This window comes from Amorphotheca resinae (genome assembly GCF_003019875.1).
Source record: "Amorphotheca resinae ATCC 22711 unplaced genomic scaffold M430scaffold_15, whole genome shotgun sequence".
Classification (NCBI taxonomy): domain Eukaryota; kingdom Fungi; phylum Ascomycota; class Leotiomycetes; order Helotiales; family Amorphothecaceae; genus Amorphotheca; species Amorphotheca resinae.
Window position 1 is genome coordinate 272115 of NW_020194485.1, and position 16643 is coordinate 288757.

The window sequence follows — 16643 nt, forward strand, 5'->3', positions numbered from 1 at the left end:
GGGGGGTGAGGAATGGGGGGAATATAGTAAAGTTAAGGTAAGATAAGATAAGATAAGATAATATGGCTTCCTTACCTGTTTCGGGAAGGGGGGGAGAGAGAGAGAGTGTGAGAAAAGCCCTATAGAGCAAGATCAAATATGTCCTTGATATATCATATATGTATGTATTCATTCAAACATCATACATATATATATATATATATATATCTACAATGCCACCCTCCCCTCCTCCTTTCCTTCACTCATTCCTATTTCTAAAAAAAAGGTAGGTTCCCGTCTAAGGTAGGTACTTCTTATATTAAAGTAATCAATTTCTATTTCCCTTTCTAGCTTGATAGCTACCTTCTAATACCCCCTCCATACCGCAAATCTTGATAGATTACAGGGATGATTGAAACGCCGTCCCTAGGTAGCTTTGTTCGCTATTGTTTGTTTTATCTTTGTGTTTTTGATCGTTTGGTTTTTTTCTTCCAGTTTCTTTTTTTCTATAGGTGCGAGATTGAGGTGTGTTCACATGCCCACCACCAGCATCAGGCCGTAGCCGACGGAGATAACGACGAGCAGCGTGATGATGCTAGAGGGGATACCGCGACTGATGAAGTGCTTGACCTTGAGGTAGCGCTGGCCCGTCTGGGAGTCCTCCATCATGATGGCCGCTGTTTTGGAAATCCGTTAGTGAAATCTGCTCTCTCTCGGTGATGATCGAGTTACGTAGGGTAGGGTAGGGGGGACTTACTCATGTTGGGGAATCCGCTCGTGGGCAAGCCCATGGCGGCGCTGCACATCAGGGCGCTTCCCATGACTAGCAGGTTCGGGTGCGGCTCTTCCATGCCGACGCCGACGCTGTAGACGAGCGGGAGGATGATGAGCGCGGCCACGGTGTGGGAGATGAAGGTTGCTACGACGAGGATCAGGCAGGCGAAGACGACGAGGACGCCGTACAGAGAGAGGCCTTCGACGTTTTCTGTAATCGTGCCAGCGATCGTGTGCAGGAGTCCCGAGGAGTTGACGGCTCTCCCCAGAGAGAGGCCGCCGGCCGCAAGGATGATGATGGTCCATAGGAAGTTGTTGAAGTCTTCCTTGGTGAGAACGCCGGTGCCGAAGAATAGGAAGAGCGGGATGATGGCTACGACGCCCATATCGCCGAACAGCCATTCGAGCTGGTGGCTTAAGCACCAGAGTAGGATCGTGCCCAGTGTAGTCAAAGAGATGAACCATTGGATGCCGGAGAATTTCTCCTTTACAGGACGGATCGGCACAATGGTTGTACCTTTCCCAGGCTTGAATGAAACGAGGAGAAGTATCCATATCAGGATAATGGAGATGATGCCGACGGGGAGAGCGATGAAGAACCAGACACCCCAGGACGGTTGCGGGGACATGGTGTCGAGGGCGACGATGTTCTGGGGCGAAGCGATGGGAGATAGCATGCCACCGATGTTCGAAGCCAGAGCGATACCTAAGATGAGCGCTTTGGACATGTCAGAGTCGGAGGGTAGGTTTCGTAGCATTGGCTATGTCTGTCAGCAAGAGAGATCAAGAGCGGAAGATTGGATAATACCTGAATAATAGAAAAACACAACACTGGTGCCGCAACATTACTGATCCACATACTCGCGAACGCAGCCACGAACATGTTTGTGATGAGAACAGTCCGTGGTCTTGTTCCCGCCTTGCTGAGAACAAAAGTAGCAATCCTCTTTGCGATATCGTATTTTGATAGCGCGGCAGCCACTGCGAATCCACCAAGGAGCAGCATGATGACCGGTGTCCACATTGCCGAAAAGATGTATTTCGCTGCGGCACCGGCATCCAGCCGATCGTGCGGTTTACTATCAGACCGCACCACCCGCAAGAGAACGCAGAGAAAGGGTATCATGAGAGATGTGACGAATAGGGGTATGACCTAGGAGAGTCAGCGATACGTTCCCAATGTGCGCGAGCCCACTCACCTCAGTAGCCCATAACAAACTGACAAACACAAGCATGGCAAGACAATTCTGCTCCTCAGGCTTATCAAATATCGGGATATATAGCAGCACGAAGAAGACTGTGATGATGATGACAAGAGTGAGCATCGTTGAGCTCAATAGCCAGGTTGGACATGCCACTCTCCCAACCGGAGTCTGCAACTCTTTCATGTCTGGCTCATTATCATCATCGCCCTGCAGTCGAGCCTTGGTTGGGTCGTTATCCGCACCCAGCAACGTTCTCCTTAAGCCCATGGTAGCAGCTTCGGCCTTTCGCTCGATACCGATCATCTCACGCCAAACTGTGTTCCTCTCCCAAACAACGTGCTCACGCAGATGTAAGCGGAGCTCCTTTTTCGCGACGGCCACATCGCCTTGGGTAACGACATCCGCATAAGCCTGCTCCATCCGGTGGATGTTCTCATCCAGACGGTTCATAGTCTCCGAGCTGAAGGGATATGCCGGGGCGACGAACTTCTCGATGTACCTCTGCTTCAGATTCCGGTTGCAGATCTTGTCATATTTTTTAAGGACCTTGCTGAAGCCCGTCTTGTTCAGCTGGGCGAATGATTTCAACTCGCAGAGCTGCACGTAGATACTGGTAGCCCGCTTCTTCAATGTGATCCCCGACGAATAGAAAATGGCGAGTTCATCGTGGGCGTAATCATCGTAGGCAAGACTGTGGCGCCGTATCGATTTGCTGGGTTCTGAAGTCTCTACCGCCCCATCTCCTCCGCCATTCGCATCATGTGGTGTGCTCTTGCTTCGATCTGTAAACGACAATCTGGATCTCTGCAGAGCAGTACTTTCATCATCTTCGTCGTCACTGTCATCAGCTCCTCCGTCTAATGCTTGACTGATCGTGCTTGCCCGTCGGGGCCTGGTGAAGTTGCGGAATAGGCTGGTCCGCCTTGGATGGTCGCCCATGCGACTGCCCATATCCAGCCGTCCATTTTCTCCCTGCCCATCTGTTTCCGCCTCGAAAGCCGCCTTCTCCCTTAGTAGATCTTCTACCTCGCCGTATATCTCCCTCTCCTTGATCTCGTAGAAAGACGATACCTTCTCCAACTCTACATCTAGCGCGCGCTGAAACACCTGGTCCGGATCATCGCTGGAGCGTATCAGGGGAGCATGTTCAGCGTCGTCGCCTGTCTCGGCTCGATTGATGCTCTTCTCGAGCTGGTAGATCCTTGGGAGAGTCAGCACTGCGCCAATACTAAAACATCAGCCGCCTTCTGCACGGAGAGAGAGCTTACAGCTTCTTAAGGTTGCTGTAGGCGATGTAGTGACTACTCCAGTCCGGCACGGCGTTGAACTGGATGCTGTGGGAGAACTTCATCTCGTCTGCTTCGTCCAGCTGGCGGATCTTCAGCTCCGCCCGCGTGGCTCTCTTCTGTGCCTGCTGGTCGCGACGGCGCTGGATGCGCACGTAATCAACGAGTTCGAAGGTCTCGACGTCGTTGTCTGCGAAGGATCGGCTGAGCGCAACACGACTGACACGACTCCCCCCTCTTGCCAGCCTTGTCGAGGACTGAGGATCCGTACTGAGAGAACTTGCCGCGCGGCTTATGTCGGGTTCAGAGGAGGGATTCGCTGGCGACGCGGCTGAGGCTATTGCGAAGGTGGGCAATTGATAAGGAAAGTGGTATAGTTCATTACATGGCACGGGGTGTCAAGCATTGGTTCATTGGTTAGGCGGGAGAGAGCCGTGGAGTCGTGGACGCTTTGGGTTTGCGGGTGGGGCCAAAACCGGTCTAGACGTGATTCGCAGAGCCTCTTCAAGGTGCAAGGTTCGCGGCTGAGAGTATCGTCCAACCAGATAGAGCGTTTTAACAAGAAATGGGGCTGCTGTTTACTATTGACGGATAACAGGGGTATTGACTGGCTTTTGCCACTTGACCTTGACGTATTGTTGCGACTTTGCACTGAGCGTTCTCTTGTAACTGGTTGCAATTCCGGTAATACATCTGGCTATTTTTCGCTCTGCTATCCTTCAAAGTACTTATCAACATCTGTTTAACTATTCAACAAGTGCTTTTAGAAGACATCTCGGCTCTTCAAGTTTCTAAATTTCTTTTATTTGTTTTGATAACCTCGTCGTCAATTCTCAATTCTCAATGCTCAAAAGGGTCCCAATGGAAAATTTCCTACACGAGACGTCAACCTTTCAAGTATTGCCTGCATTATTCTTCCCAGTCTCTAGCTTTCCTCTCATACCGCTTTGCTCCTGTTTTCAACATTGGTTGTTCGGGTCAAGGACTCGACGTAAAATACAAGAAATAAGTATGCAGGTGGCTTGAAGGCACACTTTTGTCCAAGAGAAGCAGTGAAGCACGAGCTCTCATGTTTAAACGTTATTGATTACTGATCTATGATAGACTGTCGGTTCATAATGATGCCGTTTCCATTTCAAGCTGGAGTTCGCTCCAGAGGCGTTGCGTAGCCTGCCATATCTTCACCATCAGGACCTGATAACCTCGAAGCCTACCTAATATCCGACCTCCTCGGACTCTTATCCACCCCAATATTACAGCTTCGACACTTTAATATCAGTGCTTGCACTTTCCTTGTCCGTCATAACCCACATCCCATCGGCCTCAGAGATCGCCTCCCCATCTTTGTCTTCAAAGCGGCCCTTCACGAAGATCTTCTTGCCTTCCCTCTTATGTACCCGTCCACGCACGGCCACGACTTGTGGTGTGTACAGCGGTTTCTTGAACTTCACGTTCAAGTACACCGTGTATCCGACATGATCTGTTTCATCACTTTAGCCAATCTGTTACTTATCCCTCTATCGGCCACATTACATCCGAATGGACATCTTGCTGAGGGGAGGGGGGAAACACACCACTCTGCGCTTTGACAGCCGACCCCATCACCTCATCCAACACGACGCCAAAGAACCCCCCGTGCGCTGTTCCGGCAAACCCATTCACACCCTTGCCTAGATCTAAGAGGGTTACCAGTTCTAGGAAGGGCTTCTCTTTCGTTTCCCCTGCTGCCAAGCTCTCTTTCGTAGGTTTGATGTACCGCAGGAAGACGATGCATGCTCTGACCGTCTCCATGGTATTGAGGGTCTGCCGCACGAGTGCGGATTCCGAGGAGGCGAGAGGGGTCCGGTCGGGGATCTGTATGTCGATCACAGAGCGGTCGGTACTAGAGGTCGAGGAGTCAGTACTTCTTTCCGGGTCTTGGATCATGTGAAGATGGTGTTGAAGTTAGGTAAGGTCTTTTGCTGTCATGGATGGACATACAGAAGTTTTGCACACCAGGGAATGGCTTTGAAGTGTGCCACTGGATCCTCGATAGGTTGGTTGTGACCTGGTACTATATTGTTCATTTTGTGACTCCTGTTGCTTTCCGGAAAGCAAATCCTAACTCAAGTCTCAGGACGTAGGAAAAATGACGGAGAACGTCAAGGGAAAGTCGGAAGGTGAGAAATATAAAAGTACGAAGAACAAGGACAATAACCTAATCAAAGCAGCTTGAATGCAATGGGAGAGAATCCCCCTATGCTAGAGAAATTGATGGGCCGGGTTGGGGATCCTTTAGGTTTGAGGAGTTTTGAAGAAGCTGAGCTGCTTGTTGGTTTCCGTTTGGGAGGAACTGGACGTAATAATAACGAGCACCCCAACTAACCAGGATAGCATTATGTTGAGAGGAAAGCAGTGGCTGCGTGGGCACCGTCCATAGCAAGTGGGAAAGCACGACGCAAGAACATCATCTCCAGCCTAAGGTAGACCATGACGAAGTCTGCCTCATACTACCGCAGACCATGTGGAATCATTCAACCCTTCTAAACTCTAGCAGTATCGATGGTCAAGCTAATACTACTGTAGGCAAATTCAGTTAGAGAATATATCAGGTGCGAGAAATGTGGTTTGGACCCGAGCTAGGAGATCGATGAGCGTGGTAAGACCCATGACAACATCCCGCTGAGGTTCGCCGAGCCTCAAAGTTATTGCTTCTTTTGTCCGGGAATGACATGCTAGGATTTCTTTTTACTTTTCTGTGGTGCCGATGATATATTAAATTCTCAGGCTGGCTGGCGCCGAGGGAAGAGCGACCCCTATTCATCATAGATAGGTAGGCTGATTGATAGTCCGCTCAACATACATCACGCATCGATACTCATGGCAAGATCAACAACATGGTTGGTCAACTTCGCTTGGTTACTCCTATGCTTGATACATGAAATGTATATTTGACAATATCTAGTAATGTTCCCGTCAAATTCCATCAACGATGCAGAGCTCTCCTTGTCATAGTCGATGGAATGCCTTAAAAGAAAGAAAGATTAATAAGGGATGAAAGGAAAAGGAGAAAACACTTCAATCCCTCTTCCAGCCCGCTCGTGACATCTCATCACTTGACTACTTATTCATCTTGATTGCTCCAGTCGGTTGCTCAATCAGCAACACCGGTCCAGCAATAACAGACTCCTTGTAGGGTGCGCCCGGCGTATCGGCAATCACGCCCACAATGAGGCCCTTGTTCACCTCAAAGTCTGGAATCGTGGTGGTATTCTTTACCGTATCGAAGGGCATCGTGACATTCTGAAGTCCGTGGAAGAACACTGCATAGTATTCCCTGCCGTCCTCCCACGCCGGTGGCGGCGTCGTGAAGACGAACTGCACCTCGGTGCCGGACGTCAGTGGAGAGCTCGTATGGGCGTTGTATGTGAACTGTGGTATCTCCTGTGCGGGATACGGATACGATGGGTTCTCTTTCGGACAGGAGCCTGGGACGATGAATTGGTTGGTGGTGTAGAGGATCTGGTTGGCATAGGGGAAGGACGTGTCGCTCGGTCCTCCGAAAGGGTTGACTTTCCACAGGTCCAAGAGGGCCCAGGTCTCGTGGCGAGTCTCCGTTTCAGCTATGGCAACCAGGGCTCCCCGTGTTGCGTTTGTTTTGGCTTGTTGGACGAGGCCGGTGAGGAAGGCCATTGATGCAATCTCGAGGAGGGTGAGAACTTTGATAAAAGACTTTGCATCCTTGAAACCGAATTGGTACTCGCAAGGCCCGGGCTTCATTGAGTTGCTGGAAATATGGTCCCGGAAGAGGACGAGATGGCCAGCCTCATTGTTTCGGATCTCTTGGATTCGCTCGTAGGTTGTCTCTGGAAAACCGATCTCGGTGAAGGACTCGGTATCAAACATCTCAACGCCTTTCTGGTAGAAGCTGAAGATTGCCCATTCTGCAGAAAGTAGGTTCTGGAACAGCACATCGTCGGGGCCTGGTGGACCATCGGTTGTTGCCATGATAGGCTCTCTCTCATATCCTGGATATGGAGTAATTGTTCCGCGGTAGTGACTGAAGTAATCGCTGGAGCCTGGCTTGGGTTTGAATGAAGCAGAAATAACGAGGGGGGCAGCAGCAACTGCTGAAGCAGCGGCCAGGAGGGCCAAGGATGTACGGATTGAAGGCATGATGAAGAACACGGAGCTCTGAATCCAAACAAGAAGTGGAGGAAGAAAGGAAGGAAGTGTCTAGGGATCTGAGATGGAAATAGGCCATATATGAGTAGTTTGAGAACCATGGTAGACTTGCCCAACTTCTGCGAGCTTTCTCGTTCGAAACAAATAAAGTCCAAGGACGGACCGCTCTGGCTGGTCTGCCTTCGTCAGTGCCTGCTTTCAACAATTTTCCTCCTATCTTCACTTGAAGCATTCCGCCTACTTAACGACCGCTGTACACTATGCCGCATGTTTCTTGACTCGAGAAGCTGCGCACCCTTTTAAGTTGGAGTTTGCCTAGTGCTTGAACTGAGGCTGAACTTTAAGCCACGCCAAGGTCTTCAACATTGTTGGTGATCCGGATCTGGCTAACTGCTGCGACGCCGAGCTGCGGATAGATACAGACGGCTTCTATCACTACAAGTAGGTAAGATCGTTAGTTGCCTATGACAACATCAAGTTGACATCGGAATACTCATCATTTTGATATCTCGGTAATTATTTGCTGCCCCCCCTGCATCCACCTCTCGGAAATAGCCTTCTTTGTAGGCCTGTACTGTGTACATACCTAAATACCCTTGTGTACCCTTTGAGTAGAGGACAAAAGGTCGTGGATCATATATTCGCAGAAATAAAAATTATAAAATACTTCTAGTAAAAGCTTGCAAAACCTTCTACAGATTCAAACCCTTTCCTGTAGAGTAAGTAAACAGGCCCCTAGGAAGATTATAAGTACATAAGGTACCTGGGTATCTTATTCTACTATATAGACGTCTGTGTTTAGTGTATTATATGTTTTTTTTAAAGTCTTTGTTCTTTGTCTAGAATCTTTAAAAACAGGTGCTTAATCAATCAGGCACCATAAGAAATTTAAGGATAATCCTAATTGTACTTAAACATCTAACTTTTCTACGAGATACTATACCTTTTCGAGAACTTTAAAGGGGAAACAGTTTTGTTGCACATCTAAGTTTTCGAAATCCCCTTTTAAGAGCTTACCTAGGTAGTTACCGTAGTTTAGAAGAGAAGTCATTTTGTTACACATCTGACTTTTCGAAATGCTGTTCTAGAAGCTTGCCTTAGAAGAGAAGTAGTTTTGTTGCACATCTGACTTTTCGAAATCCTCTTTTGCGAACTTGCTTAGAAGAGAAGAACTTTTGTTGCACATCTGACTTTTCGTAATCCCTCTTTACGAACTTGCTTAAAAGAGAAGAAAAGTTCTTAGTTTTGTTGCACATCTGACTTTTCGAAATCCCTTTCTAAGCACTTACTTAGAAGGGAAGCACTTTTGTTGCACATCTGACTTTTCGAAATCCCCTTCTGCGAAATCCCTTTCTAAGAACTTGCTTAGAAGAAGAGAAAGATAGTTTTGTTGTACATCTGACTTTCGAAATAGACCCTAATCTAAGGTATCTTTAGAGACCTACTATAAGATATAGGTTTTGTTACACATCTGACTTTATCTCGAGAAAACGGTTCTTGTATTTTAAAGAGCTACTAGAATGTTTTGTTACACATCTGACTTTCGATTTCGTAAAATGCTTTGTAAAATCGATATACCCTCCTAGACGCCAGGAGAAAAGCACTACTAAACTGTATATACCTAGGTTTTATTACATACCTAGCTATCTGACTTTATTTTTAAATAATCTCCTGGCTTTGTTTGCGGCCTCTTTGTTCATGGCTTCTTTGTCTACAGCGCCTTCTGAGGTTCCAATATCACGTGTTAAGCCTTCTGGTTTTCAGTAGACAGGTAGTATTTCTCTAGGATCTAAGGTTTTTAAGGAAGGATAATCTATATTTTGTAGTCAGAGGTTACCTGACCCTAAAACTGCCTACCTATGTACCATGTCATACACTCATATTAAAACATCACAGAACTTTTACAACATGAGAGCCAACAACGAGCTAATGACGGCAATTATACCAGCGTTTGGCATCTGGATGCCAGCGGCGCTCTTGCTCGAGGTAGCCTTTCCGGTTGCGGAGCTTGTAGCTGTGCCGGTCTGCGATCCGGTCGAAGTCGCGGTTGGCGTCTCCAAGCTCGCGCTTCCACCAACGTTGTTTCCAGCCGCCTCGTTGTATGGGTAGACGTTGGTGTAGTTGTCCGAGCCACTGCTCTTTCCCCAGGTGTTCACAATTGATTCCAGGACGCCTTGTCCAGAAGCGCATTTAGCCTCGGTATCAGGGGCGGGCCAGACGGGGAGGTACAAGGCGTCCGACAAGGGGCCGGGGTAGGAGCTGTTGAAGAAGAGGTTGGTGGTGTCAACAATAGAGTTGTCATACTTGGTTGCGTTAGCTACGGTCTCGAAGACGTTGGCGTTGCAGTCCCAGCGGCCGAGGGAGGGAAGACCCCAGTTTACAGAGACCGAAGAGATGGCGGAGAAGTGATTGTAGAAGGTATTATCGGTAGTGCCATGCAAAGAAGTTGGGATAGCTCCTCCGAGAAGAAGGGTGAAGACCTTGTTTTGCGTCGTATAGGTTTCGGTCTCGTCAAAGGTGATCATGATAAGGGTGTTGTTCATGAAGTAGCTGTTGTTCAGCAAAGGCTCCAAGAAGCTGCGCGACCAGGAAGCAGCGACGGTGATTGTGCTGTCGTGACCATCATTCGTCATGTTGGGGGTGATGAACATCCACTGGGGAAGAGTCTGGGCCTGGAGGTCAGACTCGAAGGAGGTGAAGTTCTTGATGAGGGAAAGGCGAGTGGCATTCGAGGTGACGGATTCATAGAGGATAAGGGGGTTGTGCTTGCGGACATAGTCGTTTGCGTATGTCTCTTGGTTGGAGAAATTAAATCCCTGGAATCCTGCATACGGCATGTGCTCTTGATATTCTCCCCACGAGATACCCTTTGTATCCAGCAAATCAACGACAGTAGAGATGTTGGCTGGGACCTGGTTGAAATCATCCGCATCCATTCCAAAGTTGTCTCCACCCACTACAGCACAGTAGTTGGGTTCTGAAGGGTGGGTTGTTGCAAAGTAGTTTGTAAGCGTAATTCCTTGGGTTGCAAGCCATTTGAAATTGGGGTCTGCAGCGGCTTTGTTGTAGTCCTATGATTTAAATATTAGGATTTGATAGGGTTAGAGAGATGTAGAAGAGCGCCGTACGGTGTTCTCAAGCCAAATTTGGACAAAGCGGTCAAACCCAGCACCCTTCACATTGCTAACGGGGGACAGCGTCGTCTGGGTAGCTTGAGCAGCAAGGACTTGTGTGAGGCTGGGCTCAATGGTTGAGTAGGTAGGTCTTGGGGGGTAGGAGGATGAGGCCGCCAAGACGGCATTTGCGCCGGTGAGGGCGAGGGCCAAGGCAGAGCGCATTGTTGATGAATGCGGGGAAAGATGGAGCGATTTAAAGGACAGAAACTTGAACGATCTCACGGCGCTCCAAGACCGAGTATGATATAGATGGATGTCAGGATCTGCGCATCAACAGAGTCACAATGCTGGGAGAGCTCCAAATACTTTATAGTCGGAACTCGGCCCTATTGGCATGTAACCCGAGCAGCGATCTATCAATCCATCGCATCATGCCCCTCGAGTTCTCGAGGGGCATGGGAAACGTGAATGAGTTATCTGCGCGATGATTGGTCGGAGGAAAGGAGGACCACAAGCTGTGAACGCTAGCCAGAACGCAGGAGCTCGAATTGCAACACCTTGAATACGGAGACATTCTTCCAGGCCTACTGAAATCCTGCGCGGGAAGAGAAGCTTGAACATGCTCCGTAAGGGAAGGCAAGGCGAAAACAACGCAGGGCAACACAGCACAGCGCGGGCGGGTAGAGTTTGAACGACAGGGAAGAGTGACAGCTGCGGGCCAAAGCTATGTTAGTTACGTTGGTTAGGAACTTGAGGCTTTGGTTCGGGGGCGCCCGATCCTCGTCGCCTTGCCCACGTTGTCTCGGCAGCGGTTTGCATTCGACGACGACGGTCCCACGGGTCAGGGAGGCCACGCTCCTCCTCGTGGGGATATCCCACTTCCATCGGCCAAGCCGGCGAGCCACCGAGCCATGGGATGTGGCGCCGTAGATCCATCCCTCTTGGGACGCGAGAGATGTCGCCGCGATATTCTGGAAGTAGTCGGCAGATGCTGGGAGGAAAGGTCAGTCAGCCGTCGACTATCGTCCATTGAGCAGGGTCTCGAGGGCAGTGCGGGTGTTGCTTGTCAGAGAAAGCCAGAGAGCCAGAGCCAGAGCAAGAGAGAGGTACAATTACCTGACCCTTACGGTCATGTTGGCGATAAGTGATACACTGATACGGAATAAGACAGGAAATGATACGGAATCGGAATGCTCTCGTATTTACCCGGACATTAACCCCACCCGTCTCCAGGATGCGGATACGCCTATCGAGAGGCTAGTCCCAGGCAGGCTCAGTCGGCCAACCGAGATGCAGATGGATCTGATGGAGGCACATCCCACCTATCTAACCTTACCTTACCTATCCTTCCACCACACACGTGCCTCGTGATATTGAACCATGTTCTCTCCTCTCTTCTCTTCTCTTATCTTCTCTCTTTCTTTCTCTTCTATCATCTCCTGGTGGCAAGTGTTTCCATGAGATTATGAAAACTCACTTAGTCAAGGAGTTCTCTTGTATACCTACCTCTTATTCCCTTCACCCTGTTATCCCATGCTGCCTTGCTCTCCTTGCCCTTCGTTCCCGCGCGACTCGCACGGTAACCCTCATCCCGGTTGAGAATCTCTGATAAGATGTGTGTTTAGAAGGACCTGAATCCGCAGGTCTTCTTGTGCTCCTATTTCCTCGACATGTCCAAGGAACCGTTACCAATGCAGACGGGGGAGCTCCAGGCGTCTCCAATCGGGAAAAGAAAGTATGGGCGCCCATTGCTACTACTTGTCGGTGCTGCCATCGTCTTCGTTGCCCTCGCTCTGGGACTGGGCTTAGGCTTAGGACTTGGTTTGAAGCATCACCATCATGCCGCATCGTCGTCAACGTCAGGTCTACCTCCATCATCAAACCCCGCCAATGTCTCAAGTACTACTGCCACCGGAGCCGTGCAATCATGGAGACGGGACACTGCCGAGTACAATCTAGACATGAACTGGGATATGAATGCCGCCCCGACAACACGGGTCTTCAATCTGACGGTCAGCGAAATCCAAGCTGCTCCTGATGGTGTGTTGACTTGCCCTTCCTATTCTCATGGATGAGTGCTGACCGTCTAGGTGTGCTTCGGCCGGTACTGGTCTTCAATGGGCAGTTTCCGGGCCCGGTCATTGAAGTAAATCGCGGGGACCGTGTACTGGTCAACGTGACCAACGAGTTGGCGAATGTAACAACAGTGCATTGGCATGGCTTGTATCAAAACGGTACGAACTGGATGGATGGAACCGCAGGCATCACCCAATGCGGGATTCCACCTGGAACGAGCTTCTTGTACAATTTCACAGTTGACCGTGAGTATGGCACCTACTGGTATCATTCACATGAGTCAACGCAGTACACCGATGGTCTGGTTGGCCCATTCATTGTTCATGCGCCGGAGGAAGCCTCCTTGCGGAAAGATTACGATTTTGATCAAATCATCCTCCTCCAGGATTGGTATCACGACCTGAGCACCGCTTTGCTACCAGGTTATCTTGCTTCCGGGAATGAGAACGCTGAACCCGTTCCTGACAATGGTCTAATCCAGGGTACCAATTTGTAAGGGTCTTTTGTGGATTTCATTATCACGTGCTAATATCTCCAGCTTCAACTGCTCTTCATACGGGGCTGACAGTGGTTACAACTGTCAAAATAACTCAACACAGGCGACCTTCGTAGTCGCTCAAAACAAAAGATACCGTCTACGAATGATCAATACAGGAGCTTTCGGTGAATTCCAGGTCTCGGTCGACAATCACACTCTATCAGTGATTGAAGCAGACGCAACCCTCGTCCAACCCGTGACCGTGAACCGCGTGCCCATCGCTGTCGCCCAACGCTACTCCGTCATTCTTCACACTAACCAAACCGCAACCAACTACTGGTTCAGGGCTCAGATGAATACCTATTGTTTCACCTCAAACAATGCTCCGGTCCTGGATCCCGATGTTCGTGCCCTCTTGACCTATACAAACACCACGGACGAACCTACGCACTCAGCGGATTGGGCCACAGCATTAGAGCTCCAATGCCAAGATCTCTCCAGCTCCGATCTGGTTCCGCTTGTCCCCGAAGCCGCTCCCTCCCCTGATCAAACCTTCGTAGTCGATGTCTCCTTCCAAATTGGAGCCTACGCTCTCGACAAAGCGTATATCAATTCCACGACCTGGGTTCCCTCAAAGATCCCCACGGTCAACCAAGCTATTTCCGGCCTGCACGCCGACAACAGCACATTCAACGCGAACGGGCTTAGCAGCGCCTTCGGACCCTCCCAATTCGTCATCAGCGTCCCCGAAATCCAAGTGATCGACGTCCTCGTCAACAGCCTAGACGAAGGCGCTCATCCCTTCCATCTCCACGGGCACAAGTTCTGGATCATGGCGTCGGGCTCCTCGGGCGTCTTCGACTGGAGCACCTACCAAGATCTCAACACCACGAACCCCATGAAGAGGGATACTATGACAATCGATGCGTACGGATGGGCGCTGATCCGATTCGTAGCCGATAATCCCGGTCTGTGGGCTTTCCATTGCCATATCAGTTGGCATATGGAAGCCGGGCTGCTGATGCAATTCCAGACGCGCAACGACCTAATGAAGGACTGGACGCTACCCAGTGACGTGGCGGCTTTATGTAATGGATGAGAAGGGAAACAGGCGTTTTAAAAAGAAAGAAAATGTTGTTTAGGAAGTTCTCGATTTTATTATATATTACAATATAGAGGATTATATATATCATCACCCCTAGCCGTTCTCCATTATTCCTTCTTCTTCTTCGTCATCTCTCATATACCCACCTATCTTACCAATCCCTCCCCTCCCCTCCCCTCTCCATCCTCCACCCCCCAAAAGCCATATAAACCCACCCACTCCACACCATAGATCCAAGACTTCCCTCACCCACTCACTCGCTGATTCACTTACTATATGAATGAATCAAATCCTCCAATCTTCTTCTTCTTCTCTCCTAAGAAACCAACCCCCTTTCTTAAATCATGAATCTTAATCCTCACCCAGGAGCAAAACATAATCTAGAAAGGAGGGGAGGAGGGGAGGGAAGAAAAGAGGACTGGGGAGGGATAGGTAGGTAGGTAGGGATATGTGAGTTGGATGGATGGATAAATGCTTGGCTACTAGTAGGAAGACAGGAAGGTGTCGGAAGAAATTCCGAGAGAAAGTGGGATTAATCGTGTGAGAACGATATGATATGATGGGGTGTAAAGAAAGGTAATTCACAGAAAAGTAGAGGTTCTGTAAATTCAATAGCTGGGGGACTGGTGGTGGCTATTTTTTGGAAACAAGAAGACTTCGGATTCAGCTATGTGGACGATTGCTATTTATTCTTGCCATTTTTTAGGTTCCTCTCTTACGCCTCCTTGTACATACGACGTAGCTCGCATGCTCAGAATCGACAATTAGGAGACCTCTTGGATCAGCTTCCCGCCCATCCCGGCGGCGCCGCTGGACCGCTTCACTCCGCCGTGGAACATGGCGCCGACTGGACTCTCCAACCACTCCTCAGGAACACCAATGCGGTTTCCGTCTTTGTTACTAACCCATCTTACGAACAGGGGGTTCGGTTTCTGGCTTTCGGCATCGGGCGTTGTATCAGCAGCGGTGGGATTGAAGTCCTTTCGCCGGGCATTGGTCTTGGGTGCTTGTTTCTTGAGGAGTTTGTTGATGGTTTCCATCTGAGATATGTGTGAGCAGCAGGCAATGGCCAAGGATAGAAGCTGGAATGCACATACCTTTTCTTCTTCGTTGCGCTTTTCGCTCAAGTTCTTTCTTCGGCGCGCCATCTCCGCGCGCCTCATGGCGTGTTCTTCTGCTGTTAGATGCTTCTTGACTTGAACCTCTGCAAAGTATTAGCACTGTGTGTGTCACGTGTAAGTCGTAACTTGCCATCAGGAAGTGCCAATAAATGCCCGCTGCCGCCTTCCTCCAATCTTGCCCGTTGCCTCTTGGTCAATTTGTTGAGATCCGGGGTTGAAGCTCTGCTGCCACCACCTGGGGTCTCATCGTCACTGTCAAGGTCGTCCTCATCGTCCTCGGCTTCAACCTCGAGTTCTTCCTCCTCGCCCTCCGCATCTTCCTCATTTCCAGTTTGCATTGCTTCTTCTTCCTCGATTTCTTCCCCAACATCGCTATCGAGCTCACTCAACTCCTCATCGTCGCTCGCCATCTCCACTTCCTTCTGCTCAACACTCATGGTGTGGGCTTTTGCTGGCTGTTTTGCCGCAATTGTTTGCTTTTTAGGTTGGGATTTGGAAACTTTAATCGTTGATGGCGGAGGCGCAATGTCCATATCGACGTCAGCGTCCGCATCTTCATCTCCAAGTCCATCGTCCTCCTCCATCTCTTCGTCGTCTTCATCACCCTCTGCATCATCTTCAACTACATCGTCCATCTCCTCGTCCTCGTCCTCTTCCTCGTCCTCGCTATCCGAATCCAGGACATAGCTACTCTTGACATTCCTCGCTCTCTTCCCCTCGAGAATTTCACCGCCGACAAAGTGATCTCGACCATTCACTGAGATGGTCCCTGAACTTGTACGAGTGGCCTCACGTAGTTTGTTGGATGATGCCTTTACCGTGAGCCGCATTGACTGAGGACTCCTCGACGCAGCTGTAGGAGGCCCACGTGAGACGGTGGCGGTAGCCAGATTGTCCGATGCCGTACGACGCGACCGTGATGTTCTATCCGTTGCACCATCAGCAATTGCCCCTGAGGTCCTCACCGCCGCCGAGCGCTGGCTTCGAAGTGATGGCATGTTGGAAAGGGTGATGCGAAACAACAGGAGATAAGTGGCAGAGAGGTGGGTGGTAGATTGTTGGGTAAGGGTGAAGACGATAATTGTATGGAAAGAAGAGACGAGGGGAGGTTGGACTTGAGTTGAGGTTGAAGCAACGTGACAAGGGCTGACGACGGTCGGGTCACCACAACCACAACGAATAAGACGACGACGACTAACATCAAGCAAACCGACAAAGGAAGCGCGTTGTTAAGAAGCGCAAATGCAAACGCCGTGGTCATCCAGTCGGCACGTATCAACGCATCAACGCATTAACGTATCAACGTATCAACGCATCAACGCATCAACGCATCAATGTA

At 49.7% G+C, this 16643-nt stretch overlaps 7 protein-coding genes across 7 annotated transcripts; 1 reads left to right on the forward strand and 6 right to left on the reverse strand.

Annotated features, from left to right (window-relative positions):
* Positions 1-214: 214 nt before the first annotated feature.
* Positions 215-3668, reverse strand: M430DRAFT_129952 (hypothetical protein). The gene is made up of 5 exons (XM_024862117.1): positions 3227-3668; positions 1953-3159; positions 1562-1906; positions 737-1514; positions 215-656 (listed from the first exon to the last, which is right to left on the reverse strand). The coding sequence occupies exons 1-5, from the start codon at positions 3307-3309 to the stop codon at positions 511-513; spliced, it is 2559 nt and encodes an 852-aa protein (XP_024716477.1). The 5' UTR covers positions 3310-3668; the 3' UTR covers positions 215-510.
* An 829-nt stretch (positions 3669-4497) lies between these two features.
* On the reverse strand, positions 4498-5310 carry M430DRAFT_111002 (hypothetical protein; the record flags this gene model as incomplete). Its single annotated transcript, XM_024861404.1, has 3 exons — positions 4498-4735; positions 4773-5126; positions 5225-5310. 3 exons carry the CDS (start codon positions 5308-5310, stop codon positions 4498-4500), a joined length of 678 nt encoding a protein of 225 aa, XP_024716478.1.
* A 1033-nt stretch (positions 5311-6343) lies between these two features.
* M430DRAFT_23443 (hypothetical protein) lies at positions 6344-7399 on the reverse strand (the record flags this gene model as incomplete). Its single annotated transcript, XM_024864903.1, has 1 exon — positions 6344-7399. The coding sequence occupies one exon, from the start codon at positions 7397-7399 to the stop codon at positions 6344-6346; it is 1056 nt and encodes a 351-aa protein (XP_024716479.1).
* Positions 7400-9161: 1762 nt separating this feature from the next.
* On the reverse strand, positions 9162-11008 carry M430DRAFT_148638 (hypothetical protein). Its single transcript, XM_024863135.1, has 2 exons — positions 10537-11008; positions 9162-10479 (listed from the first exon to the last, which is right to left on the reverse strand). Exons 1-2 carry the CDS (start codon positions 10744-10746, stop codon positions 9310-9312), a joined length of 1380 nt encoding a protein of 459 aa, XP_024716480.1. The 5' UTR covers positions 10747-11008; the 3' UTR covers positions 9162-9309.
* A 245-nt stretch (positions 11009-11253) lies between these two features.
* M430DRAFT_54546 (hypothetical protein) lies at positions 11254-11460 on the reverse strand (the record flags this gene model as incomplete). Its single annotated transcript, XM_024868479.1, has 1 exon — positions 11254-11460. One exon carries the CDS (start codon positions 11458-11460, stop codon positions 11254-11256), a length of 207 nt encoding a protein of 68 aa, XP_024716481.1.
* A 755-nt stretch (positions 11461-12215) lies between these two features.
* On the forward strand, positions 12216-14177 carry M430DRAFT_111255 (hypothetical protein; the record flags this gene model as incomplete). The annotated part of the gene is made up of 3 exons (XM_024861426.1): positions 12216-12564; positions 12615-13092; positions 13139-14177. 3 exons carry the CDS (start codon positions 12216-12218, stop codon positions 14175-14177), a joined length of 1866 nt encoding a protein of 621 aa, XP_024716482.1.
* Positions 14178-14837: 660 nt separating this feature from the next.
* Positions 14838-16424, reverse strand: M430DRAFT_195532 (hypothetical protein). The gene is made up of 3 exons (XM_024864101.1): positions 15435-16424; positions 15281-15387; positions 14838-15223 (listed from the first exon to the last, which is right to left on the reverse strand). Exons 1-3 carry the CDS (start codon positions 16300-16302, stop codon positions 14948-14950), a joined length of 1251 nt encoding a protein of 416 aa, XP_024716483.1. The 5' UTR covers positions 16303-16424; the 3' UTR covers positions 14838-14947.
* Between the last annotated feature and the right edge of the window lie 219 nt (positions 16425-16643).

Bases quoted from the DNA above. Each gene is read 5' to 3' on its own strand.
- M430DRAFT_129952 (XM_024862117.1), bottom strand. From the start codon at position 3,309: ATGAAGTTCTCCCACAGCATCCAGTTCAACGCCGTGCCGGACTGGAGT. The intron at 1,515-1,561 runs GTATTATCCAAT...TGACAGACATAG, and splicing joins TGTGTTTTTCTATTATTCAG to CCAATGCTACGAAACCTACC. The intron at 657-736 runs GTAAGTCCCCCC...TTTCCAAAACAG, and splicing joins GAGCGGATTCCCCAACATGA to CGGCCATCATGATGGAGGAC.
- M430DRAFT_148638 (XM_024863135.1), bottom strand. From the start codon at position 10,746: ATGCGCTCTGCCTTGGCCCTCGCCCTCACCGGCGCAAATGCCGTCTTG. The intron at 10,480-10,536 runs GTACGGCGCTCT...TTTAAATCATAG, and splicing joins AAATTTGGCTTGAGAACACC to GACTACAACAAAGCCGCTGC.
- M430DRAFT_195532 (XM_024864101.1), bottom strand. From the start codon at position 16,302: ATGCCATCACTTCGAAGCCAGCGCTCGGCGGCGGTGAGGACCTCAGGG. The intron at 15,388-15,434 runs GCAAGTTACGAC...AATACTTTGCAG, and splicing joins TTTATTGGCACTTCCTGATG to AGGTTCAAGTCAAGAAGCAT. The intron at 15,224-15,280 runs GTATGTGCATTC...CACATATCTCAG, and splicing joins AGCGCAACGAAGAAGAAAAG to ATGGAAACCATCAACAAACT.